This window comes from Tachysurus fulvidraco, chromosome 6 (assembly GCF_022655615.1).
Source record: "Tachysurus fulvidraco isolate hzauxx_2018 chromosome 6, HZAU_PFXX_2.0, whole genome shotgun sequence".
Taxonomy (NCBI): Eukaryota; Metazoa; Chordata; class Actinopteri; order Siluriformes; family Bagridae; genus Tachysurus; species Tachysurus fulvidraco.
This window is the reverse complement of record NC_062523.1, coordinates 18,610,303-18,638,105: the sequence shown is the minus strand read 5'-3', so window position 1 is coordinate 18,638,105 and position 27,803 is coordinate 18,610,303. Positions and strand designations below refer to the sequence as shown.

General features: G+C 36.1%; 1 protein-coding gene across 9 annotated transcripts in view; it reads right to left on the bottom strand.

Annotated features, from left to right (window-relative positions):
• The window catches only part of lrp1bb (low density lipoprotein receptor-related protein 1Bb), a 260,096-nt gene that overhangs the window by 14,729 nt on the left and 217,564 nt on the right, over positions 1-27,803 (bottom strand). For 5 of the 9 annotated variants that reach the window (XR_007140904.1, XM_047815194.1, XM_027164566.2 and 2 more), the window contains exons 57-80: positions 25,854-25,976; positions 20,083-20,264; positions 19,800-19,999; positions 18,601-18,789; positions 18,370-18,518; positions 18,172-18,265; positions 17,583-17,699; positions 16,870-16,989; positions 15,871-15,990; positions 12,379-12,495; positions 11,590-11,696; positions 9,181-9,313; positions 7,678-7,784; positions 7,192-7,324; positions 6,789-6,911; positions 5,599-5,721; positions 5,258-5,398; positions 4,875-5,009; positions 4,455-4,574; positions 3,140-3,378; positions 2,664-2,887; positions 1,851-1,957; positions 999-1,115; positions 611-784 (exon numbers count right to left, since the gene is read on the bottom strand). Coding sequence is in view for 6 of the 9 variants with exons in the window: in XM_047815194.1 (XP_047671150.1) it covers positions 611-784; positions 999-1,115; positions 1,851-1,957; positions 2,664-2,887; positions 3,140-3,378; positions 4,455-4,574; positions 4,875-5,009; positions 5,258-5,398; positions 5,599-5,721; positions 6,789-6,911; positions 7,192-7,324; positions 7,678-7,784; positions 9,181-9,313; positions 11,590-11,696; positions 12,379-12,495; positions 15,871-15,990; positions 16,870-16,989; positions 17,583-17,699; positions 18,172-18,265; positions 18,370-18,518; positions 18,601-18,789; positions 19,800-19,999; positions 20,083-20,264; positions 25,854-25,976 (3,394 nt within the window). In the remaining 3 variants the exon portion in view is untranslated. Of the gene's footprint in view, positions 1-610; positions 785-998; positions 1,116-1,850; positions 1,958-2,663; positions 2,888-3,139; positions 3,379-4,454; positions 4,575-4,874; positions 5,010-5,257; positions 5,399-5,598; positions 5,722-6,788; positions 6,912-7,191; positions 7,325-7,677; positions 7,785-9,180; positions 9,314-11,589; positions 11,697-12,378; positions 12,496-15,870; positions 15,991-16,869; positions 16,990-17,582; positions 17,700-18,171; positions 18,266-18,369; positions 18,519-18,600; positions 18,790-19,799; positions 20,000-20,082; positions 20,265-25,853; positions 25,977-27,803 lie in introns of those variants that run through there. The other 4 variants (XM_047815195.1, XM_047815198.1, XR_007140906.1 and 1 more) reach the window with 4 other exon arrangements.

The following is a 27,803-nucleotide window of genomic DNA, read 5'->3' as shown; positions in this document are numbered from 1 at the left end:
AGTGGGGAAAGGCACAGCTGGCCCACAATGCAACATCCCGACTAGCAAAGATCTATCAGAGTCAATTACGCATACTGAGAGAACAACCAGTGTTCATTCTGATGAAGAGGTATCGATAATACACAACACCCTTTTCCTTTAGCTGAATCAAATAATCACATGTTAAAAAGTAAAAGAAACTATCTGTATGTGATGAAAGATTAAACTGTTGTAAGAAAACAGTATTGAATGCTTAGAATAGAAATGACTAGAGTTTAAAACATGGCACTGTATAACTGATTAATTGAATGACTTGAATCACAAAATTATAAAATACTATATAATAATACTGTATAATGACCTGATTTACCGGCTACTTATTTGGAAAACGTCATTCTGTTTAAACCTTTAATAACAGCAAGACCTCTTAAATTCCTCTTATTAACCTCTCAATAAATTCAAGACTTATTATAAACCAGCACCTTTTACAACCCACAGACATCATTTCTAACAAATTGAAAACACATTCTTATCACCCATCAGCCTATAGCTGATATTTTAAAGGAGCTATACAGAAATATAGCTCAGAGGGCAACTCAATTTGACTGGAGAAGATGAAAAAAAATATTACCATCTTGCTGTTTGAAACGATGAGCAATCATAACATGTGTAGCTTTTTCAATGGCTGGATCCAGGAACTCAGCAGGCTGTTTGCCATACTTGTGAACTCTGAATACTTCATGTTTTAGGTCAGTTCCATAAATAAGGTCCTCAAAAATGTCAATTCTGTATGGCTGTGACATCCCTGTGTAGAAGATTACATAGAATAGCAATTTAATACCCAATTCAATCATTTAATTGAATGTGTTCTTAATGCAACTTGTCCGTGAATAGTTAGTGTTAAAGTGATCTAAAGTGTGCATGCTGCATCGTTGCATTTCATATCCAAATTCACTTCATAGAAAGTGATGCTAAGTAAAATCCTGAGACAAACATTATCATTAATTTGTATTACTTACCCTGTTTTCCATTGAGGACAACACGTGGATCTGAGCCATCCAAGCACACACTCCCAATGACTGAGAGCTCGGCATCAGCCCAGTACAGACGCTGGCTGAAGTAATCAAGTGCTAATCCTATAGGAGGATTTGGAACAAATTTAGTTTTCTTAGAACTCAATAAAACAGGTCTCGTAATATATCATGGAATTAAGTAAACTACAACATGCTTTTTAAGAACAGGAGGCTAAAGGAGACCAACTGTTTTCTCCACTGTTTTGTTTTGAAATGAATATAAAGCTCAGAAGTAGCCACTTCTACTCTGAAGCAGAGCAAACACTTTAATACAAATATACTGAAAGCTTGACTTTAGTTCTCTCTAAAGGAATGCATAAACCACACCAACTCTATACATGCAGTAGACCATTTATGACTTTGCTGCACAATATTAAGTACATACAGTAAATAAATATATCCTGAGTTGCTGTAGATCTAAAAGACATAAAGCCATAACATACCGCGTTCAGAAAGTGTAAAGGATGAAAGGTTAGCATACGCTAGATTTGTAAGAGATATTTATAAAGCCAAAGATTGATTCAACCCACACTTCTTGCTTTCCAATTGTATAAAAGTAAAGATTTTTCCTCCATGAGAATAATTGAACTTTTCCTTAAAGTTATAATAAGAATTTAAAGAAAGTACTAAATCTAAACACAAAAGTTGCTCTGACTGAACCAGTAAAAACTCATTTCCAACCTCCATAATTAGTCACTATTAAATATGCAATACAAAATGTTTGGGCCAGTGAAAGACAGTGGAAGACATAAGAATAAGAACTTTATAATTGCAGTGTCCAAAAGTAAATAATAATACCTGTAGGCCTCCTGAGTTTTTTATCCAGAAGCACTCTGCGCATAGAGCCATCCATTCCCGATTCCTCGATATGTGAGTGATCGCCAATAACGGACCAATACATCATACTGTAACAAATATGCATATTTCTTTAATGGTATAATACGATGACATGAACCACGACAGAAAAGCAAGTGTTTCCTTTTCAAGCTATGCATAAACATTTACATTACATTTATTTTCATGAAAATGTCAGGTCATTAATATTAGCAATGTATAACATTAAAATGCATGCCAGTAAAACTAAACAAAGCAGCTACATAAGCATCTGTGGAGAAGCAGAATAAAAATTAGGGAAGCCATTATTATAACACTGGCTTGGGACAATGTTTTTATAATAAGTAGATAGTATAATATTGTTAAATAATAGCAATGTTGAATTAACCTTTTTTTTTTTTTTTTTTTTTTTTTACCATAATAGCACCTCTGCTTAAGGTCATGATTATTTTTGATGTTCATATTTCTGATTTTTGAGAAAGGGGAAGCTATTCAAATTCAATCAATCATTCTAGAAACAAAGTCCCTACAGCCCCTGCACCACAGCTACAATTCATGCTAACAACTTTTCCCCAACCAGTCCTTAAGGATCAATTTCCTTCTTATAAATGCACAGCTGAAATAAATCAAAAACCATTTACATTATTAACGTTATCATTAGTAATTTACTACTTTATGTTTAATATGTATGACCATTCAAGTCTCAGATTTCCAAGGTTATTGTGTAAGGTTTTTAAAGCCACAGTAAAATAGCATAAAAATAACTATAAAGTTTACCCTTTGACTGGGTTGATGGCAATGGCATAAGGCTCTCCAGCTATATCAGTTATCAGACGAGTGCAGTTGGGTCCCTTGAGCTGCCCCACATTAATGGAGTATCTCAGCTTGGTCCAGTGGGCTGTGTAATAGCTAAACCAGTGCATTCTCGAGTGGTCTGTCCAGTAGATATTTCCAGTTACCCAGTCAGCTGCCACATCTCTGGGCCGCCGAAAGTCTGGGCACTACAAAAGGCAGGATGATAAAAGAAAGCTTTCAAGCAATTTCGTAAATTTAAAAAGGCACATATTTAAAAGAGAGTCGTTTAAGAAAGTGTATGAGAAAGTTTCCAAGTCTGCTCTTACACACATATATAACTACATGGATTAAAGCCACAGTCTGCAGAGCAAAGTTTTATAAATAGGAAACACAAAGGACATTAGAAAAGAACTTGAGGACCCTTTGAATACATGCTTTTCCTGGTTAGCAATACTTACTATTATTCCATCATTTGTTTTAGATTGACTCCTGTCTATTTCTTTGTAAAAAAGTCCACCTGGATTAAACTGGGTAGCCCAGATAAACTTTTGTTGGTGCAACAGAGCATCCATCCCAATGATGCGGGCATTTTCCTCAATGCGAGCGAGCACTTTGTGTCCATGGCTCTGGTTAAATGGATACACAAAACTTCGGATTTCAGTGTCATTAGCTATGTAGAGCACTCGATCTTCTGGTCCTGCCCGTTGAGTTATTAATATGCAAAAAAAATGAGAAGTGGCTAAATTCCATTTAGGGTTTAAGACAACAGTTTAAAAATTACAGATGCACATCAATTAAAATGAATATATCAATACATAGGTGAAGAAGCTAAAACAACACATTATTTGAAAGAGAAATGTATAAACATTCTGTAAATCATTACTTAAGGTAACAGTAAACTACAATAAATGATGTAACTTGGCTATGTAACACAGACAACAATTACAGGTTATACATTTAGCATTAAATTACAAGTATGAACGTATAATGGAAGTGGTTTTGAATTTTGAAAGTTATAATAAATGATGAATGGTTGAAGATTGTTTCTATAATTAATTTAACAACAAAGATTTCAGCACCCCATTGTCAGGATGATTAAAACGTTATATTAAGGAAAACTGGATGCATTTCAGTACAAGTGCATTTAATTTGCTGATATAATGCTGGCATAGACAGTAGCTGGTTGGGTGTCAATTATTTCCTCAGTTCTCTCTGTTGCTGTTTTTGTTGTCAGAAATGAACATGTCCGTATAGACATGAATGACATGGTACAACATTAAAAGCAAAATTAGCCAGTGGCAATATATTTAAACACATTCTTTTGAAAAATATAGCTGGTACTAATGCCTGTTAAGTCCCTCTTAACAAAAAAACACAATCCCAAAGTCGAACCCCATTCTTATGACCTGTTTTCGGATACTGGCTATTATTTTATCTTTAACAAATAAGAATGTGACTAATTAGCGTCTACCATGAACCTGTGAGGAGCTTCACAATAATAGTAAATTACATAAAATAGCTATTCATCAAATAATTGTTAAGGGATAAAAAAACAACAACATTGTATTAAATACAATGATAAAGAAAACAAAAATTGAATATATACATTTACATTTTCTAAATTAACAGAGACCAAAGTGACTGGCATTTTAAGGATACGTTTCGTTACTAACAAAAGCAATTTGATTGATGGGAAAAGTGAATAGTAAAAAAAAAAGTCATAATGGAAAATGATGCGGTAGAAATGAAATCAGTGGACGTGTAGATCCTTACCTTTAGCTACACAATTGCCATTGACATCCTTATAATTTTTGTCACATGTACATTTGTATGATCCTTTAATATTTGTACAATAGTGTGAGCAAGTGCCAAAATATAGACACTCGTTGATTTCTGAAAAAGAAGAATCGGACTTATTACTTCTGTTATTCTTCTTTGATTCCCTTCCCATTTAGTGCAACTGTCAGTTCAGTACTGCTGTTTCCAATGGAGAGGAGGAAAGTGGTTTCTGACCTTCCAAACCTACAGTTAATTGGTTATTGTTAAACTGAAGCCTAAATACAGCAGCACAAAACATCCAAACCTTTGTGTAAAAAGTTTCTATCTGAGTAAAGACTCCGACATATAACATGATCATTGTTTACTGGTATTCAGTTATTCAGTAGTAGTTTAGCATCAAAAGTTTTACTGCACCTTCACACCGTTTAGTCTTGAGATTCCTTTGAAATCCTGGTTTACACTGGCAAATTACATTGGTACTTGTTTGGTTGCACATCGCATCCTCTCCACAGGGATTCGTCCTTTTCCCACATATGTCTCCATTCAAAACTGGAATGAAAGAGAGCCTTGACAGAAATCTCACACATTATAAATACATCTGATATCTCTAAATAAATCAAATATTTATGTAAAATATTAAAAGCTTGAATGATTCATGCGTTATATACACATAGTCCACAAAAATATTATACATGAACTTTTTTTTTTGATCTGTTTTATTATTTATTTATTATTTTATAATTAATTGTATGTGGACGCACAGGTTACTTGGTCGGCGAGGACAGAAAGATGCTTACAGGCTTTGCAGTCGTGCTCATCAGATCCTCCATCACCACAATCATCAAATAAGTCACACTGCAGCTGAGCAGGTATACAGTGCTTATTACTGCAGGTAAACTCAGTCTTTCCACATGGCTTTGGTCTTGCAGACACAGCTTCTGGTTTGGAGCAGATTCAAAAGTTTAGTTGTGAAGTTAAATTCCTGCCAGCTTTCTTTTTCTCGCAAAAAAAAAAATAAAAAAATTAAAAATGACTCCACTATGAAACCAAGCTCACTGAACTTCTTCCCTCACACTGGAACAGTCTTAAACATCCAAAAGCTTCAATACAATAAGGCGTTTTTCTAGATTTTACTTACTGCACTGCTCTTCGTCTGAATTGTCACCACAATCATCCACGTTGTTACAGATTTGATCAAGCCGCAAACACACTCTATCATTTCTGCAGCGATATGGCCTTGTAGGAGGGCAAGGAAGCTTAGCTGGAGGAAGAAGAGAAAAGTGTTTTGTTCTAATACAGTACATGGCTTGTACAGTCTTCCAGAAATAATCTATTTGCTTATGTATTACACAAACAATTATATTGAAATTTCTTACTTCTAGTCTGTTCAAAAGAACATGAATTAAACCGAAGCTTCTACTCCAGGGACATGCTTGTTCCGGTAGTGAACAATACTGGGAGGTAATGATAATTATATCTGCCAAATATTCTGCCATATTACTTACATTGCTCAAAATTAATTGATTTGTGACAAAGCCGGCAGCTAGGTAGCAAAACAATAAATCAGGGGTATTCAAATTAATTGTTTTGTTTTTAAAAAAAGGATCAGATGGGAAAATTTCTGACATGACCGAACAGTAACAACATTTACAATTTAATGAGTTACCATGAATCATTAGTTATAGTTTTAACTCATAGAATGGTCTCAATAGACAAGCCCTGGAAAAAAAAAAAAAAAAAAAACAGACTTCATTAACTGCTTTTTTTTAAGGTTATGTTGTCTATTTGCTAATAAACCAGGGAGGTTTAAATAAAATGGAAAAATCAGTGAATGTCTGTGAAACCTCTCTCTTTTTGATCTAATGTCTCTAGCCTTTTAGCTAGGATCTTGTCCAATGAGCCTCCTTTAGATGAATAATAAATGCATGTAATTGGATAAGCCACAGCAGAGGATTTGCTACAAAAGCTGAGCTCGTTCTAGAATCATATGTGTATCGTCTGTACTAAAAGATTTTCAAGTACTCGGTTGATGTCTGTTAAATACTTTACTTTCAGCATTCAGACTACGCTTTAAGTTGGCAGCCCATGCGCAAAGCCATAAAACAGAAATAAAATATGTCTAGTTCTCCCATCTACCTCCCAACTCATTCCTGACAATTTAGTTAGATAGCACATGCTATTTCAGCTGCTGAACTTTCATTATAATCCCACTGTCTTAACAAAGGCCAGTATTTGACTGACCTTCATCAAATGAGTGTTTTCAGAAAGTTTTATAAACTGTATATACAACAAGCAGCGTAGCCTTGATGTCTGACTTAGAATTCTTACCACACATATCAACATCTTCATCAGAGTTATCGCCACAGTCATCCTCACCATCACACAGCCAGGAATGCAGTTTACAAAGGGTATTGTTGCAAACAAACTCATCAGGGCGGCAGAAAAATGCTCCTGAAATCACAGCAGTTTGCCAATTTGTATATGATTGAAGGCACGAATGTTGTTTTCATTACGTGTCCGATTACGCATAAAGCATATTCTTTACAATGTGAAGGCATTCTGAGAACAGTCATTTCTCACTTAAATAAAAAAGACTTCCATGTAGGATCTCTGCTTCTCAAATTAAGTTATAATACTAACATTACTTGTTATAATATATAAATAAACTTGTAATAAATAAGAAATAAAAGTAATGCAAAAAAATAAAAATGAAATTCTAGCTTTTGTGTACCGTGTTCACAGTTTTCCTCATCGCTGTGATCCACACAGTCGAACACATCGTCACAGCGCCATCTTTTCGGGACGCAGTGAGCATGGTTACGACAGAGGAACTCGTCTTCTCTGCACTCTTTTACACAGTCCATCTGTTGAGAGACAAGAAAAGAGACACTAAGGTAATCAGACAGACACTCTCAATGGGTGGAGTTCACCTTATTGTGGAGGTGGAAAGGGAAAAATGGAGCAACGTTTCCATGGAAACAGTGAGAGCTGCACAGTCAATGGAAGCACATAATGTCAGTTATGTTGTCCATTTCTGTTGAATAAATAATACTTTACACCATGTGTATACTTTGTGTTGCATTTGGATGCAATATAAAGCACAGCTCAGGTTCCTATTTGATGACAGAGTGCAACATTTTATGTTAGCACATTGAGTCAGGTGTAAGCTCCTAATGTGTTTGTGTCTGGATTGTAAAGGCTTTGCAGGAGGACATACTTCATCAGAGCTATCCGGACAGTTATCATGTCCATCACACCTCAGGCTGGCTGACACACACCCTCCACTGGCACAAACATACTCGTTGATTGAACAGGAAGGGAGCACTGCGAAGCAGAGACACACAAGATCACACACATTGTTGACTTCAGCTTGACAGCTACAGAACAAATTACATAAGGAAGACAAAGAAATCCATTGGGGCAGTTCCAGTTCGGTTTTCTAGATAAATAAATAAAAACAAAATATCTGGGAGAAGAAAAGAACTGTCTAAGACGGTAAAATACTGCCTGTCCTAATAAATGCTTTGAAATTGCCAAGCTACTGTCTCCAAGGGCCATACAATGGATATATGTCTTTCCACCACTGTTAAAATGGCAGGTTTTTGTGAAGCAAAAAAAAACATGTTTTACAACTTCAGTGAAATTACAATGTATAAAAATTAAGTGAACAAAAACCGGAAACATTTTAGAAAAAGTTCTAAAGTTATCTGATGAGACCTACTCCAATATTTATAATAATAACTTCCTTCCAAAAAGGTATGTTTAGTGCAAGAAAGTGCAAGTCACCCGTTCTACACCATACCTGTGGTGCAGCATGGTGGTGGCAGCATCATACCTGTACATTAAGGCTGTTTTCTTCAGCCAGAAATAATGGCAAGATAACTAGCCACAAATACCAGTCAATTTTAGTGCAAAACCTCCAGGTGCCTGCTATTAAATTGTTATAGAATTTTATAACAATGACCATAAATGAAGGAATGGCTTAACCAAAAGAAGAGCAATGTGAATGATCCAGCCTGAGCCCAGACCCGAATCCAAATAAAAATCAGTGGGGTGACCTGAAGCAGGCTGTGCCCAGGAGATAGAGTCTACATCTAAAGTGTTTTTCTAAGGAAGAGTGAGAACAGATTACCAAGTCAAGATGTGCTATGCTGACGCTCTTACCCAAAAAGAAAAACTCAGTGGTACAATAAGGTGCTTCAACAAAGTAGGGTTTTCTATTTTTCTATTCTATTTCTATTTTTCATCTATCTATCTATCTATCTATCTATCTATCTATCTATCTATCTATCTATCTATCTATCTATCTATCTATCTATCTATCTATCTATCTATCTATCTATCTATACATTAATGTCAAGGCTATTTTTTACTGCTAGATTTACTTTCCATCCATCCATCCATCCATCCATCCATCCATCCATCCATCCATCCATCCAACCTACCTACCTACCTACCTACCTACCTACCTACCTACCTACCTAAAATAGAAAGTAAATGTAGCAGTAAATAATAGCCTTGACATCAATGTCTGTCTGTCTGTCTGTCTGTCTGTCTGTCTGTCTGTCTATCTATCTATCTATCTATCTATCTATCTATCTATCTATCTATCTATCTATCTATCTATCTATCTATCTATCTATCTATCTATCTATCTATCTATCTATCTATCTAATGCTACATGTGACTGAACACAGAGCCAAAGATTTTTGTGGCGTACCTGTTCCAGGACAGTTTCTCTCATCCTCTCCTGTCTTGCAGTCTTCCTGGCCATCACAGAGCCACTTAGCTGAAATGCAGAGGTTATTGTGGCACTGGAACTGGTCTTGTGCACAATGGGTTTCACAGTCCTTCTGGAAAAAAAAATAAAAGCACAGGGAAATGTGCAGAATTTAATGGCCAGACTGTGTAGGCCATAGGCATTGTAGGTCATGACAAGTGCAGCCACAGGAGCTGTAATTTGCCTACACTACAACTTTTTTCTATATTGTCTTGGTACTGTAGTAACAGTGTTTACAAACTGTTTACATAGTCAGTGTCTGAATGAAAGAATGTGTTCTGCCCACTCCATTTTTTGTCAACACCAACCCACAGATATTTGTAACAATACACAACCTCCACATTCTCCATGAACATAGTAACTGCTGTTGCAAGCCTGTGCTTCATTCGGAATCTACAATCTGCTATTATCTTTTTGCTGATGCAGTCTAGTAAACAATTCCTCTCAAGTTGTTTGCAGGTGGCATCTAGTAGTTTTACAGCTGGAGTCTGCAGTGTAGAGAATGAAGGGGAATAAACGGGAAGCATCAGGATGGTGTAACACAGCAGTATCGCCCACACACTGGGGAGTCTGATAAACTGAGAACTCCCAAGTAGAAAGACCAACATCCTAGTGATAATTGGTTTCCTCTACTGCTTTACCTTTTGTCTAAGTCTGGAAGCTTTATGGTGTTGAATGCAGTGAGAAACATAAAACAAACTAATACTCAGACATCATAACCTTGCTAACAAGAGCAGGCAAGGATTCAAGTGTATATCGGTGAATGTTACAGATCCGTTTTATCAGCAGCAACAAAAATATATTAGGTGTACTGTCACAAAAATGTCTAAAAATATTTTGATTTATAAGCAAGCAGCTGAAATTCAATTAGCTACCACCTAAACAGCAAAGACCAGCAGCAGGGCAGGGTACGCAGATAGGACACGGCCGACTCACACGGATGAGGAATAAAATGGTGTCACATATCCAAAGAAGGGAAAGTAAGCGTAGAGTGAACAACACTAGCCTTTTTCTCTGTCACGCTCTTATCTTTCTACTTTACATAAGACGTAATTGAGACATCACAAGACCATCTGCAAAGAGAAAAACTGTTAAGGCCCTAGTGGAACCCCTACCTATTCCTCCAGACTAATTAAAATAATGTGTTGCCTTATTGATCGACTGACATTTTATATATAACTAACAAGAACGATTATATAATATATTAAATATTAAGAAGGAAATTGCAATTTACAATTGTTGTATAAAAATACTTTTTTTTGATGCAGCCTGATTACATTGTTTAGATGAGTTTTATACTTTCATACCCTGTGTCCTTTCCCCTTGAGTGAACTGGCATTTTCAAGTGAGTGATTTCCAGTGTGTTATAGGGACAGGCAAAATGGCACTATTTTCAGCTGCCTGCCACCATGTATCACACTATTACATGATGGATAATATGTACAGTTAGTTTTGTACTAGTTTAAATAATCTTATTTTACAGTAAGCTTCATTTGATTTTTGGGTACGAAGTTCTCCGTATGGAATAAAATGTGTGTTTTGTTGTCAATTTCACATAATAACCACCTGCATATCAATATTTTAAATCAAGATGTACGTGCATTCTTGAAGGGTTCCAGTGATTATGGGATAATAGAAATATCTGTAGCATACAGCGCAAAGTGGGGCATTGTAGTTGTTCTCTAGAGAATAAAAAAAATAAAATAATCCCATCCTGGTTTCTGCAACATTGGATCACACCAGATGGTGTGTCTGACCTGTCAAATCTGCTTCTCTTCTCTGTTTCTGCTTCTCTCTGGTTACTGCACAGCTTGAATCTAGTTATAGATTTAAAATCAGCCTCATTACAGAATTCCACACAAAATCATATTTCCCTCCTGTACTCTACCCTTTTTTCTATACTATGGTCAGACCTGTTTATAAATGTATCCTTTGTTCTAAAACATTCCAATACTGTATAATAAATGTATTATATTTCGGGTGAAACTATAAATCTTTTATGTTAATATGTATATTTTATGATGGAAAAAATAGATATATTCCATCAGCATCTCCAGTATTACGACTGTAGAATGCATATCAGTTCTGAGCACTCCTCTCGAGCTTTGAGTAATCTCTCTGATTCTGAATCGCAGACTTATAAGCATATAGATGGTCTTGAGCTCAGACTTTCTTAAAGAGCAATTACATAAAAATAGGCAGCAGTAATATATATATATATATATTACTGGAGGGGAAACCGTGGCTTTTTAACCAGTGAATGTGTAGATGAGTAGATCTTCTAAAATGTGCACTATTACCCCATTCAGTCTGTCTGAAAAATTTGGATTAATCCTGGAGATCACTTACCTCATCCGAATTATCAGCACAGTCATAGTCGCCATCGCAGCGAAAACGAGCTGAGATGCAGTCCCCATTGGCACACGCAAAATCCTTATGATTACAGGTCACTGGCTCTGCATTGAGGTAAAGGAGAGCACATAGGAAAGCTCAAATGATGCATCCAAGGGTTCAGAAGATATTGTAGCTCAACTGTTAAGTCAGCTCTAGCTAAGGACATAGTGGTAAACTAGGGGGAGAGGGAGAAAAAATGGATGAGAAAATGAGTGTGGGGCCATCATTTGGACATAAAGTGTCATTGTACCATCTGTTTCCCCTTTCTTGAAGGTTTTACAGGTATGTGAAGGGAGTCATTACAAGCTAATTAGCAATAAGACTGTCGACAAGTGTCAAACATTCAGGATCTGCTTCTGTATACAGCTGCCAAATGCTGCCATGCCACTAAGGACTGCTTTTATTGTCTGCAGCTTGAATAAGGTTACAGTTATGAGAAAGAGTGTATCCAGTAATGAAAGACAAGAAATGTAAATAAAAAAAACATTAGAAAACCTGTAGTATTCCCTACATCAGTGTTTCCTTTATAACGATTGAAAGTGTCTGTGTAACCTCAAATTGTTAAAGATCTCCAAAGGACTGCATTTGGCAGCAATTAACAACAAACTGGTGCAAGCATACAGAGACCGAGATACCGAAAATAATGAAACTTAAAAAAAAAATACTTCTGCACCAGCTAACAGTCGGAATTAGACCAGATCCCCGTTATGGATGTATTGTGAACAAAGAAAGAGGACAACTCACTGCAGTTCTCCTCGTCTGAATTGTCTCCGCAGTCGTTCTGGCTGTCACATCTCCAGTGGTCCGGGATGCAGTTGTTATTCTCACAGCGAAATTCATGAGGTCCACAGGTCTTTTCATCTTTTTCATCAGCCACAACAAACACACAGATGAAAATTGCTTCAAAAGTGCATGAATATTAATGCATCTCTACAGCACATGAGCGTGTAATCATCATTTCCTCAGGGTGTCCCTAACGCATGTTTGACACAGAGTTCAAAACATCCCCAAACTTAGGAGTTTAACTCGGCATGCACGAAGAAATACCTGAGTGTGTAACTACTCACTGCTCCCCCAGACCCTCCCACAGATCCCAGTACCTTCTGTTACATACTCCTTCATCTGAGCTCAGCTTCTTCTAACAAATGGAGAAAGAATCTTCTTTCTGCTTAGCTTCCAATGTCTGGGTTGCATACTATGAACCAGAGCCAAGGTCAGTGTTTGAGGCAAAAAAAGCTTTAGCAGCACTGTAGGCTCAGTAGGTCTTGTTATGTGTGCAGAAGCAAGCAAGAAGCTCTTTTTCTTTTCTTTTTTTCACCTTTTAATTTTTTACTGAATAGCCATAAATGTGTTATTTGTTATTTGATGAGAATGTTGACTAATTAGGCTTCACCGCCTTATAGAGATCAACTGAAAAGCAGCACCTAAAAAGAGATACGATTTAAGAAAATAACAGTCCTACTAATTAAGTATGAGTCATGTTTTTTTTAAATTATAATACAATGAATGTGATGAAAAGCTATATCTTTCACAGTCTACAGAAATACCTCTTATTAAACTTGATGGGCTTCAATAAAGCAAAATGCATAAACCGCTGATGCTGCATGTGCTGCCATAATGCCATAATGTCTTCACTAATAACTAGAGTCATTTACTAGCTGTCGTGTCAAAGCCAGGAAAACGCGAGCTATATTATGGGCTGACAGTGTACATATTGCTTCCTGCCACTGCAATCACTAAAGATATTTGATTTATTTCAAAAAACACTGTGAAAATCTGCTTACAGAATGCAAGAGAATACTAGCTGAGACTTTTCTTATAATCTACAGTTACATGCTGGTTTAAAAATTAGTAAGTAAACGATGATGAGAGAGAGAAAGATGGAGAGAGAGACTCATAGACTAGTTTTTTCCTTTCCTTTTTTTGTATTCATTTGTGAATCTTAGCAATTTTCTCTGCTCAGGTTTATTCCTTGCATTATAAATGCTTTGGAAATACATTTTTCGTGCCAATAATAAAGCTCATTTGAGAAAGAGATAGACAGACAGAGAGACATACGGTGAGTGATAGAGAGAGACAGAAAGAAAGAGAGAACCAGCTCAAGTAAAGCACAAGCCAAAGCAGAAAATAAGCGGTGCTTCTCAGAGACTAAAAAAATCTCAGTGATTTGTATGCAATTAACCCGTCTTCATTTTTACAAAACAACACATAAACAGAGGTGATTTTAATGTAAACAATAAAGGGATGAAACTGAATGACAAACACAAGGATTACCCTCAATGCATGCAAAGCCACAAACAAAGGAACACCCCCCCCCCCTAAACACACACTGGGTATGTTTACAGCAGCCCTTTTCATCAGTCCAAATGGATTCAATCCGAGTGCAGATTCTAAAAGGCATATTGAAGGTGTAATCAAATTGAAATTTAGTTTACATGTGCATTATATACTACACATTCAAAACAAAAATTCTGCGTAGGTGCAGAGTGTTTGTTGTAACGTACACACCACTGTATGTTATGGTATTTTTAAATCCAATTGAGGAACTTTTTACAGTTTCTTCTATCTACCAGATCATTTCAGTCCAACACCACTCCTTTCAATCAGATCGAAATTTCATTTGCATCGAGCTCAATCAGCTTGATTGAGGCGTTTACATGAATGCGCTGCAATCCAATTGAGCTATTGATCAGATTATTAATGGAGAATTTGCTTGCATGTACACGGACTGACTGAAGACCCACCTCTTCACATAGCACTTCGATGATATACTAAGACCTTGTGCTAATTCCTCTCAGCTTTTTGTAGAGCTCTGGACAGCACTTCTATAAGATCTGCTGCTTATGACTGTGCTAAATCCTATACATTTAAGTGTAAATATAAAGATAACTCTCATTGCACTGACTCCAGCTTATCGTTCTCCATGTCCTCCTTTATGTCATGATGAGACATATGTCATCATGAGTTCATGCTTTTGTATTTTTCTATTCTTTTTGAATTGCTGTCTCTTTGCAAGACATGCTTACATTTGATTTTTAAATAAAATTGATCTAATAATATACATTTGTTTTATATATGTTTATATATACATATAAATGATATAAAATTGTATCTAAAATTTAACATAGGAGTACATTTTCCCTACAATCACATTTATCTAAACTCCTTCTGTTGTGTACCATGATAGCCCTGATATTAGTAAGATTTAGTAAAGTGATCCATTTCCATATATGCCATGATTACACTCTCTCCCTGCAGGTATCCGTTGGAGCTGTGAGATTCATTTCCTCGTGTATAAGATGTATAATCATTGTTTTACAGGAGCCACTGGATTGAGGTTTACCTGTAGTTTGCATCTTTCAGTAAACACCCTGATATCAAGCTGTTTTGTTGATTTGTACTTTGTTTGGTTATCTTTGACACATTTATGGTTATATCCTAGAGAGTGATATTGATCTACACAGCTTTTTCTTTGTGATTCACACCATTCAAGTGCCTCTACTCTCTCTCTCTCATAGTATGAGGTCTGTTTTTAGCTTGACAGTATATCTGGCTTCGTATCAATATACTAAGCAGTTGGATTGGATACACCAGTGTTTAACTATACAGTAGTATGTTTCTGTTATATAATGATTTCCACCACGTAATGGTCTGCTCTAATCACACTAGGTCCTCAGTTTGAGAAGAAAAGAAAAAAACAGAATAAAATTAAACAATAAGAATTTTAGAAATTCTTATTGTGCTTGATTCTTGTAATAATTGCAAATAATTACAGAAATTTCAGAGTTGTTTACATCCCCTAAATGAGAGAATTCTTATAAAAATGTGGTTTGGTAGGATTTCACAAGAATAAAAATGCAACAAGACATTGCAATTATTCTGCACTGCAATTATCTTAACAATGTCGACTATTTGGAACTGCATCATTCTTGAGTCATCTCTTTTTGATTTACTGGGCAACATAGCAAGGAATACTGTAATATGTGAGGCAATTCCAGATGTTATACTGTCAAACTAAATCAGACAATTTAGCAACAAAACAGGCCCTGATGAATTGTTACAAGTCATATCTAATAAGAGCTCTGAGTGGTTCTTGATTAAGGCTGACCCTCCATCAGTGAGACGGGAGACTGTGCAAACATGCTGAATTCACATTAGCCTCAATCACGATCTCCTGCGAGTCCTAAGATGTCATAAGGGACTTTGATTTGTGAATAATAAGGCTGCTTCACTCACCACAGTTAGCTTCATCAGAGCCGTCAGCACAGTCTGGGTCCTCATCACACACCCACAGCTTGGAGATGCAGTGCATGGTGGCTTTACACTGGAACTGCTCAGGTGAACATGTGTTCTCGGCTGACATGTGGTAAAACAAACAGGGATAACAACAGCATGTAAATACAAATGACTTCAAACTAGTCATCTAAAACATAACAGCAGAAAATAGATTGTATATGACTAGAAATGACGACTATTAATAATAGAGTAAAAAGACATTAAAAAAAAGATTTTTAACTAGAAGAATGACAATGGGTCAAATCCTCAAACCAAAATATCACCATTAAATGTCAAGGTAATTAGACTGGAATAGACAAAAAAAAAAGTCATGGACAATCAGCAAATACTTTATATGGTCTATTATCATTATCACTGACAGTTGAGGAAAGCTTGTCACATGTTTGATGCACAGGGAGTAAGAGGCACATAGAGGGATAAGAAACACACCTCTTAACAACCAGCCACTCTATTCTCCCATGACATCTAATTTTACCTCTGGCAGGAAAGGCCTTTGGTTTCCACTACTCAATCCTCTGAATGCCTAATCAGTGTCTGCTAGTTCCCGCAGAACCGAGACTCATTCAGTGGCTTAGAAGCTATTTCCAGATCTGTCAGTGGGGATCATTAATATTCTTCAGGAGAGGTAAATTTGGGACAATGTGTCATTCTGTCACAATACTTCACGACTGAAGCTCTGTTACAAGAAACTAATCAATGCTAGGGTAAAAACCATCCTAAAGTTGATTATTTTCCAATAACAGCACATCATGGAGTGTCTTATTCATTAGAGCCAATAGCTATTTGCCAACAATAACATAATTTTGATGGTGAATATTGTGTTGTTTATAGCTTATAGTTATATTTGATGCTATGGAATGCCTTATGACATACTAACAGACTAATCGAAATCAAGAAATTCAAAAGGGCTGTGATATAAAGCGTCATAATCTTTCTTACGACAATCCGTTTCATCCTCGCCATCTCCACAGTCGTCTTGTCCATTGCAGCGCAGGTTTAATGGAATGCACTTTTGCTTCCTGGTGCACTTGAACTGACCCGACAGACAGATATATGTATCTGCAGAAAGAGATGGCATTTCAAAGCGGCCGAAACAGGTTTCACTACAAGACCTGCTCCTGGGTGTCAACACACACTGTATAGTCAGAAAAAGGCTTCTAGAAAGAAAAGAGGCTTAAAGGAAAAAAAAAAAGATTCAATTACATAAATCATAACCCTTAAAAAATGTCTAGGTACTGTTGTTGCATAGATAATGTACAAAAGCTGAGCTGCTTGGCTATATTTAATATGAAGAACAATGCACATCATTAATCATTGTGGCTGAAAATCTGTGCTCCATGTAATATATCCACATTACTGGTGTTGGACATCAAAATGCCCCGTAATCTTTCCTGATGCTCCTAAAGTGGTTATCGATCACTTGATGATAGAGTTATGTACTATTGAACCTTTGAAGAAAAACAGCAATAAAGATGACTTGTTACTGATGAAAATATTCCATTTAGACATTATTGCTCGTATGGGGTGCATACTGTATATGTGTCCTGCATTATAAGAAGAGAAGGATATGAGCTGCATAGGAAAGAAAAACAAAACAATACCCTGGCTTAAGCAAAGACAAAACCGAGGTGAAGAAACAATGCTGTTCTCACCGCAGTTGGCCTCATCCGAGTTGTCTCCACAGTCATTTTCTCCATCACAGATGAACGGAGGTAGAGCACAAAGACCAGTGCCACACTGGAAACGCCCAGGCTGGCATTTAAATTCAGCTGAAAAAGGACATTTTACATGACCCAGAAATCTGTGTGTTTTATTAAGACATAAATGAATTATTTTCCTGGAAACCTAGCTTTGTAAGAATTAATGCTACCTGCCCTTTTCAGAACAGCAGCAGTTCCCTTAATTACTGACTGACAGCCTGACAATTTATGAGGTGAAATGTGACATTCAGACACTAATAATTATGAATTGGAGTTTTCAATCAAGTCTTTCAATCAGAAAGATTACACTTGAAAAAAAAAAGAAAAAGATTTATTTCCTTCAAACCTGCTAATTATGCTAAAATAACAGCATTTTATTTCAAGTTTTCATTCGTGTCCTTGTCATAACTCTAAGGCAAAATGATTCCCCAGTGGGGATAGAAGTATTTAGAGGCTAGAATAACAATTACCGACAATTAGCACTAATGATCTGTTTAGTCCATATGGTCAGGCTGGGTAATGCTCTTGCTCGAATACTCACGGCAGTCTGCAGGCTCATCGGAACCATCACCGCAGTCATCCACTGTGTCACACTTCCACCAGAATGGTATACACTCATCCGTGCCACAGCGAAACTGTAGAACCAAGTCGATCACATGCAAAGCGAACGGGACTATGAATACATTTCTGCTCACACCTCGTTACATGAGATTGAAAAAGAAAGTGAAGGCTTTCTGACCTGGCTAGCTGTACAGTTGGACAAGCAGGTCTTGCCATCAGAAGCCAGGTAGAAGTTAGTGGGGCATGCACACTTGTGTCCTCCACCAGGGGCCAAAAGGCACAGGTGACTGCAACCTCCATTAGCCACCTGACACTGATGTTTGGGCACTAGAGGAAGAAATAACAGATTTAAAGACAGAATTCTTTACGTTTAGAAAGCCAGTAAAAGAGCAGTAAAGGGGATTCTTACCCTCGGGCTGGCGCAGAGGGTGATAAACTGTTACAGATTTAATGGCCTGCCAGGAATTGAGAAGCTCAACAGCATGGGAACCAGAGGTTTTGTGAGCACGGCGGAGAGACTTCGATTTGCCATCTGTCCAATAGATGAAGTCTTCGAACAAGGTCAGCCCCATCACACCCTGGATGTGATTGTAAGGAACTAAGCCAGAAAATATCAGTCAAAACTATTTTGCTGACCAATTCACATGAAATATGCACAATTTCTCTCTCAGCTTGAGATCAATTGCAATTGGTTAACTAAACCATACACCTGTTTTTGGTTATTTAGCAGGTGTGCCTTTAGAGCTGATCCCATATTTCATAAACTTTGGCATTTTCCTATCTCTACGTTATGCTAAGTTCACACACACTGATTTTTTTTTCGCCACAAGTATTCTGTTGCTGTACTGTGAAATTGTCAGTAGGTGTTCCCACGACTGGTTTCCATAGCAATAATGTTTATCTGTGGGTGACTCAACTGGCATACCAAATCAGTTTTCTTTTGCATGGAGAGGGAAAGTGTTTTTAGATAAATTTCAGCAGTGTATATATTCATCATATCATATGAGATAAAGGAGAAGCAGTGTGTGTGTGTGTGTGTGTGTGCACTTTTCCATGGACTGCATGCACTCTACTGTCTTTACTATAATGTAACCCATATATGCATAAACTTTTCTCAACTCACTAGACATGCCTACACCTAGTTTACAATGCTTGCTCTTGCTAATGTCGCTATAAGACACCAGCGTTAACTGAAAATAAATGGTCTTCAATCACTTGCTGCAAGTCACTGTATCTGTAAACATAACGTTAGCAATGACAGGGTATGGTCTTACAGGGGAAAAAAAAATAAATGATGGACTTACTGTTCTCACAACTTCGTTTTTTTTGTCTTTAAATGAACCATACAAGTTCTTCTGACTGAGCTGTTACTATAGAAACAGTAACTATATTTATATTAACTTTGGATTAGAATTACAGCTCTTACTACTGCCAGTTCTTCTGTTGAAGACAATTAATAAACTAATTGACTAATGACTAATTCTGACTAAAAGAATTGAGAGTTCTGTGAGAAGGCACTGCAGTCTAGGTATCGTATAAAGAAGTAGGTTGCACACTTGGGTATGAAAAGTTACATTTTAAACCAGCACATCACGGTTATCTCTGTACCCTTGTGCCTTTGAGAGCCATCTATGTTAGCGAAGAGGATGTGACTGTCGTCAGTCCAATAAATCCTCTTGGTAGTGTAGTCAATGGTGAGGGCGGAGGGGCTGTAGATTTCCTTGTCCACGATCACAATCTGGCCCTGACCATCCATGCCGGCACGTCCCACATGTGGGTGCTCACAGCAGTCGATCCAAAACACATACCTAAACAAAAGCATTAAACGCAAAGTCAGAACTGCTGCTATACTGAATGGCTCAGATCCACACGTATAGTATTGACTTCATACCCTAACTGGGCATCGAGGGCCAGATCAGTGGGGTTCTGTAAGCCAGAGCTCAGTAAGACTGTTGGATAGAGGCCGTTCGATTTGGACACTTCTAAGGTCTTCCTTTCTATATCACACCAGTACAAATTCTTCCCAATCCAGTCAACTGCCAGTGTGCTCGGTACAGCTGCTCTGTGAACAACCTGTCAGACAGAAACATAAATATTCATGATCCTTTTACATACAACTACCTTTCACATTAGAGCAAAAAGATTAGGTCAGCAACATGGCAACACTAATTGCCTGCAATATCAGATCTGACATCCACGGAAATATGTAGGCAATGCCAAAATGCTAATGTAGTTCTTACATTTTCAAATAACAGGTAAGAAAGTCAACGTGACGAGCAATGAACACTGTGAAGCAATGAAGAGTCGGAGCTCAGACACTTTCTAATTTAAACAAACAAATGCATAAATGAGCTCTCTCTTCTCTGCGTGCAAAGATCACACTTCCTTCGTAGGCAAAGCAAATATGTCAGTTTGCAAATAAAGCTTTTTCAGGTACTATGGTTAAAAACCTTGAAACGGCAACCCATGCTGTCATAATGACAATATTTACAGTCCCCTCTGTCACTGAGGACAAGCAAAGATTATTATGTAAATGGAACAAAGCCAGCTGGTGATATTCTGAGTTCATACATGTTATATGTACTTATTTAAACACAACTTTTTTAAACAAAATATTTTCTTAAGCAGTGCAAGCGATTTTTACTGCAAAACAAGAAAGGAAATTATAGCACTTATAATAACAAAGACACTGTGTTTCAGTACAGTTTGCTTTCATTCACTTCCTGTTTTGACTCAGGAGTATATAAAACCAGTCACACAAGTAGACACTCGCTGCACTTTAGAGGAAAGGGACAAAGATCCTAAAAAAAAGATGAGGATATGTCAATAAGGATGTAATAAAAACAGTACTGAAGCTCCCCCTCCATATTCTCATATATATATATATATATATATATATATATATATATATATATATATATATATTAGGCTACATTAATTGATGACAAGGCTGTGTGTGTGTGTGTGTGTGTGTGTGTGTGTGTGTGTGTGTGTGTGTGTGTGTGTGTATATATATATATATATATTAGGCTACATTAATTGATGACAAGGCTGTGGCTAAAGTGATCTCATCACCTAAGCTGAGCTTTAAACATTTTCTGAAACTAAAGCGACTTTTAAAGAGGAAAGAACATTAAAATTCAGTGGAAAAGCAAAGTCTATGCTATTCTTGAGAGATCATGCCACATTGATTTGAAGCTCTGACTTCCATAGAAATAGAAGGTTAACATAATTAAAATGTCAACATTTGAATATATCAGCATAGAAAAAAATGGTTTAACATTTCCTATGCACATAGAATCAGTGTTGAAAATGGTTTCTTTATTTGTCTCCACTTCACTATCTAACCCTCATGTTAATGCATACACTATACATATCCTGAATAATATCTACAGTTGAAAAGCAGCTGAATTCCAATAAGTCCACACAAGATATAATCACTAGTTCCTTACAACACCCACCTTCATTAGTACATATCTCTTCTGGCTTCCTTATTAGACTGTACCAAAGGCATCGCTTAAGGCTATGCAAACGACATGTGTAGCACAAAGGCAAAGTTCCTACAGCTACAACTGTTACTAATTCTTTATATTACAGAGATCAAAACAAAGCCAATAATGAAGTGAGAGTCTTGCTGCAGGCTACACTATCTCGTGCTGTAAGCTATTGTTTGATATATATATATATATATATATATATATATATATATATATATATATATATATATATATATATATATATATATATATAGTACTTTGAAAAATTGTGGTTCAATGTGAACCAACCTACTCAGCGATACATATTTATAATTTATCTTCCCAGGTTATGAAGGCCAAACCTTATAATAAGAGATGATTCTACCTATAAAACATTTCAGACTAGGTTGAATTCAAACAAAAGCTTTCCAGCCATCTTTCTCTAACACTAATTATCCACACGGATCTATTTGTGGTTCTATTCGCCAAATCAGACAAAAACAAAGCCTTTTTTATAATAATGGCTGTCATTTTACATTGACCTTTTTAATTATACATATTCTTAATATACTTACTGTATACAGAGGCACAGCATACACTAGGGATGCTGTAGCTGTTTAAACAATTTAATATAATAATTAGCATCAGAAGGTCCAAAGGCATTGTAAAAAAAATATCACAATCATGTGAACATATGGCTACTAATTAAAACGGCGTGTGTGTATTATACTCCAACTTGTTTGCACACTACTGCACTTGTACTGTATTTGCACTCTGGTCTTCTTTACTTAGTTCGTAGTTATCCTTATGCCACAATGTGTTTTTTAGGATAAACTTTGCGTTATGTTTTTACATTGTTTTGTTATTATATGGTAATCATCTTTTACATTGTGTGGTTGCATTGTAAAATAAATTTTGCTTTTTTTTTGTTGCAACAAAAATTGGTTTGTAACAAGAAATTACTCAACAAATTATCAATGAGTGAACCCATAAAAAGAACCAGTACACAGAATATAAAGAAGCATGTAGGGTTCTTCTTACTAAACTCTAGTTCTGTAGAGAAATATAAGTCGGTTTTATTCAGAAACGTTTCTGCAATGATAATATTACAGGACCCGCACATATAAAAATATGAAGTGTTATAATGACTTTATAACGGTCGGTTTAATGAATGTGCAGATGTGCTCTTTGGTTTACTTTGTTTTATGACCACCGACTGTAATGCAATATATTAGATCTAAACCAAGTGGACGTGACTCCGAAAGCATGTTGTATTGAAGGAAGAAAAAAGATATGTATTGCCTAAAATCTACAATCTTTCTACAATCTGTAAATTATTCTTTTTTTTTTAAATTAAAAAATGTAAAAAAACACTTTGAATTGAAGAAAATTTAATTCATATTCAATATTTCTTTATACAGTATGTTTGATCTAATATATTAGCTAACAAACATGTACTTTAAGTAATGTTAGTTATGCATTATTCACAAGATTAACACCATAGTTATAGCTAGTTCTTAATTAGCTCATTAGTACATTAACTCATCTTTAGATAATTTTTTTTAAATAAATACATATTAATTAAGCCATTAGTGCATGATTATTTATTATCTAGAAGCAAATTGAACTGCTTCTCAAAAGTAATTCTTTGTTTGTGCAGCATGTCTTCTCCCACTCGAGTGAATACGTTTTTGTCCAGGTGAATTGTATTTGTGTTTGGTGTGACCACCATTGAGTAAAGCAATTTTTTTCCTCATTTTCTTGCACCATGTTGATTATATAGTCTTCCAGACTAGACATACTATTACAGCTTGATTTTTTACCCATTTTCATCATTCTGATAATCGCTTCCCCAAACCCTAATGGACTAGAAATGGCTTTAGTGTTGAGAGAGAGAGAAAGAGAGAGATAAAGATAAATCAGAAGGAGGGCAAGGGGTTCTGGCTGTAATGAAGCCAAATGAGGCTTTTGGCCTCATACTGAAGCTAACAAGATGAAGAGAAGCATGGCTCAGCGTGAGCTCTGTACACGCTTCTATACAAGAGCCAGCCATGTGGTCCATTTACTACACACACACTCACACTCACACACACACTCACACTCACACACACACACACGCACACACTTACACTCACACACTCACACTCACACACTCACACTCACTCACACACTCACACTCACACACACACACACACACACACACACACACACACACACACACACACACACACACACACACACACACACACACACACACACACACTCGCCTACACACACTCGCCTAATGTAAGAATAGGCTATATTCTACTATATGTAGCTATAGTCAGTTCCATAATTACTGACATTTTGTATGAATGACAGTAAGCAAATATTAGTTGAATCTTCTCTTAAGACCATTTAAAAGCATCTCAAGGTGTTTCACAAAGTGAACTAAAACACAGAGAAGAATTAAAAGAAGTCAAAAATATAACAATAAAATAAGCAAGTCCTATCATGAAAAGAGTAACAGAACAATAACAACATCTGCAGCAATTAAAAACAATTACATAAAACAAGTGATAGGATACAAATAGAACAAACATATGAAAAATAAAAAAATGAATATTATGAAATGTATGTATGTGATATGTAATGTAAAAGTAGTGACACTTGCAAATTAAGACAAAGTAATGTCTATTAAATAAAATGTAAACAAACAAACAAACAAAAACAAGCCAGCAAACAGAAAACCCTGCTCACTGATGGATGGAGCCGGATGTTTAATGGTGATGTGTTCCAGACCTTTGGTTCACACAAACCAGAGACTGCTTCTAGTTTTTATATGTTTTATATGTGTCCTGTGGTAAAGTGGGCCAACATTTCAAATTTGGAGACTATGTTCTAAGAAGAAATAAACTGTCTTCTGAAGACTAGCTGGTGCCTACAGTTCCCTTTTTTCTAAGTAATTTAATTAACTTAATTTAAATCAGAACAGTTTATTAAAGATTAAAAATGAGCCATCGATAAAGTAAACATTCTGTATTGTGGTATAATATATATAAAATGGGGCATGGACTTCGTTGATCTAAATGTGCAGTAGCTCCAAAGCTTCCAAAGCGTTCATACACCCTCCATGCTATACAGTCAAACAGCACAGTGCTTTTACCGGCTCCAGCAGCTTCACAGTAACAGGGAAAGATACAAGAACTTATACTTGCTCAATACTTTCTGACATTACAATGTGTTAGCAACAAGGTTGGAGAGCTACAGAATATGGACACTACTGATTTTGCAGACCCAACAACTACACTGCTTATTATATAATGTTACTGCACATGCACATGCAAACACTGACACTTTATTTATTACTTTATTTATGACTACTGTATATTTTATATTCTATGTCTACTATATCGAACATACAGTTTTAAACTTGATGCTTTGTAAAATATTAAACCTAGTATTCACAGAAATCTGTCTTTAAAAACCCCTAGAAAGTATAATTGTTTATATGTATTATTTTTTATTTATTTTTTTTTGGGGGGGGGGGGGGTATCATCTATCTATCTATCTATCTATCTATCTATCTATCTATCTATCTATCTATCTATCTATCTATCTATCTATCTATCTATCTATCAAGCTGCTTGTTTTTCTAGACATGGAGTTTAATAGTTAACCATTACACCAAGAATCAACAAACTGCTATAGAATTGTTTCTTTGGCTTCTTCTTTTTTCCCCTTACTCACCATCCTTCTCACTGTGGGAGGTCAAATCCCTGGCAAATGTTTTTCCTATAGCTTTGTACACAATGACAATGTTCTTTGTGTATGTATTTAAAACCCATTACCAGATTTACAGGTGTGTAACTATGTGCAAAGTTTCTTTTACAGAATCCTGTTTCTTCAAGAATAGCAATAATTCTGACTGTATGACATAGACAGTGGCCTGAGAGGCAAGTGGTTTTAGAGATAATGGCCCTGCTAAATGCTGGTGATAATTTCTAATAAGAGAAATTGCAATTATGTTGACACTGGGAAAGACAGGACATTATCTCTCTACAATATCAGCAGAAATCCATTATGATTGAAAGAATGAATGTATGAACAAAAAAAGAAATGATCACATTAAGATAAATTTTCGATTGCTTTTTCAGTTAGCTACTTCTTCAAGAAAAAAAAGGATAGAGAAGCATATTAACCATACCTTTAGGTCACTTCCATTCAGCCGGATTCTGTTGATCCTTCGACCGCTGGGTCTACTTGATTCAACCCAGTAGATGAATTCTTTTCTGTAGTCAAAATCTAAGCTGATAATATTGTTGAGACCCTTTAAAAAAAAAAAAAAAAAAAAAAGAAAACAGAGAAAATGAATGTGTTATTTTCTCACAGCCAAAATAAATCTTGCTGTTCAGCCAACAGACGATCGAAATGAAGCTTCACATCTTTTCTAATGCACAAAAGAGCAAGACGTGCAGCCTTGTTCTGTTACTCAATTAGCTGGAGAGCTTAATTAGCCACTCCGTATGCACATTTCCTTTAGTCTCACAGAGTGACTCTGGCAGGAATGTAGATGAGAAAAACGGCATGTATACATCCCTTTGATATCTAATCAGTGCATTGATTTTCGAACAGCAGGCTGTGCAATTGATGCCTGAGAAATGTGCTGAAGCAGGGTTCAGAGAGCCTTCCAACAGAATACTGAGCTACATCCGTTACTGTCAAGTCGGCGTCAGTGTCTTGTCAGTCAGGAAGAGCAGTTTGCTGTTCACCAGAACAGGCCTGCATACCTCAGCACAGGTGCTAAGATCAGGGGACGAGTGAAAGCAGACATGACACCTTCGTCAGATCACTAACATACAGAATGGTGAGAACACAAGAACTCAAACAAAAGAAAGTCTGAAGTACAGGAAGATTAATAATTTAACAGTAAGAAAGAAAAGATTTTACAAGGGCAAAATACACACAGAAGGTACATACAGAGCCATGAAGTTTTTCATACTCTCAAATAACTGCTTATCAGTTCATTATCAAAGCCTTTTATCAGCTGGAAGTAAAGAAAACCTAAAACTGCACAAGGAAATGAGGTCCACAGTGTTATAAGCCCCTTTTTCTATCCCATGTTTCAACAGAATAATACACTATATGACCATAAGTGTTGCAGAATCCTGACCAATCACAGCCATATGTGATTTTTGAACAAGCCGTGTCTTCATTGACCGAGGCATTGTCATGCTGGAGCAAGTTTTAGTTCCAGTGAAGGGAAATGTACTGCTGGAGCAAACGAAGACACTCAACATTACTGTGTGCTTCCAATATATAAATATAGGAAAAACTGATAAATGCATGTGATTGTAAATTTTTTATAAAAATAACCAATGTTGCCTATTCCCATGTTTTGATCGCTTGAAAAAACAATTAAACTGTGATAGCTTAATAAGTGAATTAATATAAATTAGTAGAGAAAGGTTTAACGTTTGATGATTATCATCCTTTACTAAAAAATGTCTACAGATGAGCATGTTTGCGTTCTCGACAAAACAAAACAAAAAAATCATCAAGAATCAATTTAAATATTAATAAAAAGTAACAATTATTCCAGACCTAAATATGATAAATACAATAAAACAACAACAACAACAACAACAACAATAATAATAATAATAATAATAATAATAATAATAATAATAATAATAAAGCATATTCATAATAGACAGTAAATAAAATCAACTCAAGCTGAACATAAAGCAACCATTAATAATAAATGAATATTAATTTGGAAAATTAAGTGGTAAAATAGGAAAGAAGATAATCCACAGCGTGCTACATGCCAAGGAGAGATTACTGTTTCTCCAGGCAGGCAGGCAATGGACACGCAATTTGTTTTCGCTCTATTAATGTGAAGCTCCACAGAAAGTGCACTGTTTAATGACTTCAATTAGTCTTTTCAAAAGAGAGGGCCAACAACTGCTCGTGTGCTGTTATCACAATCACATCACCATGGTTCTTAATTGGGACTCTATTAAGCTTTTAACAGTTCACTTTCATGGATTGCTCTGTGAATAACCACAGAGATTTATAGTAACACATTCGGTGGGGCAGATTAAAGCAGGCTTTGGATTTTTTTCAACCATTTGTGAAGAAAGGATTGCAGCAG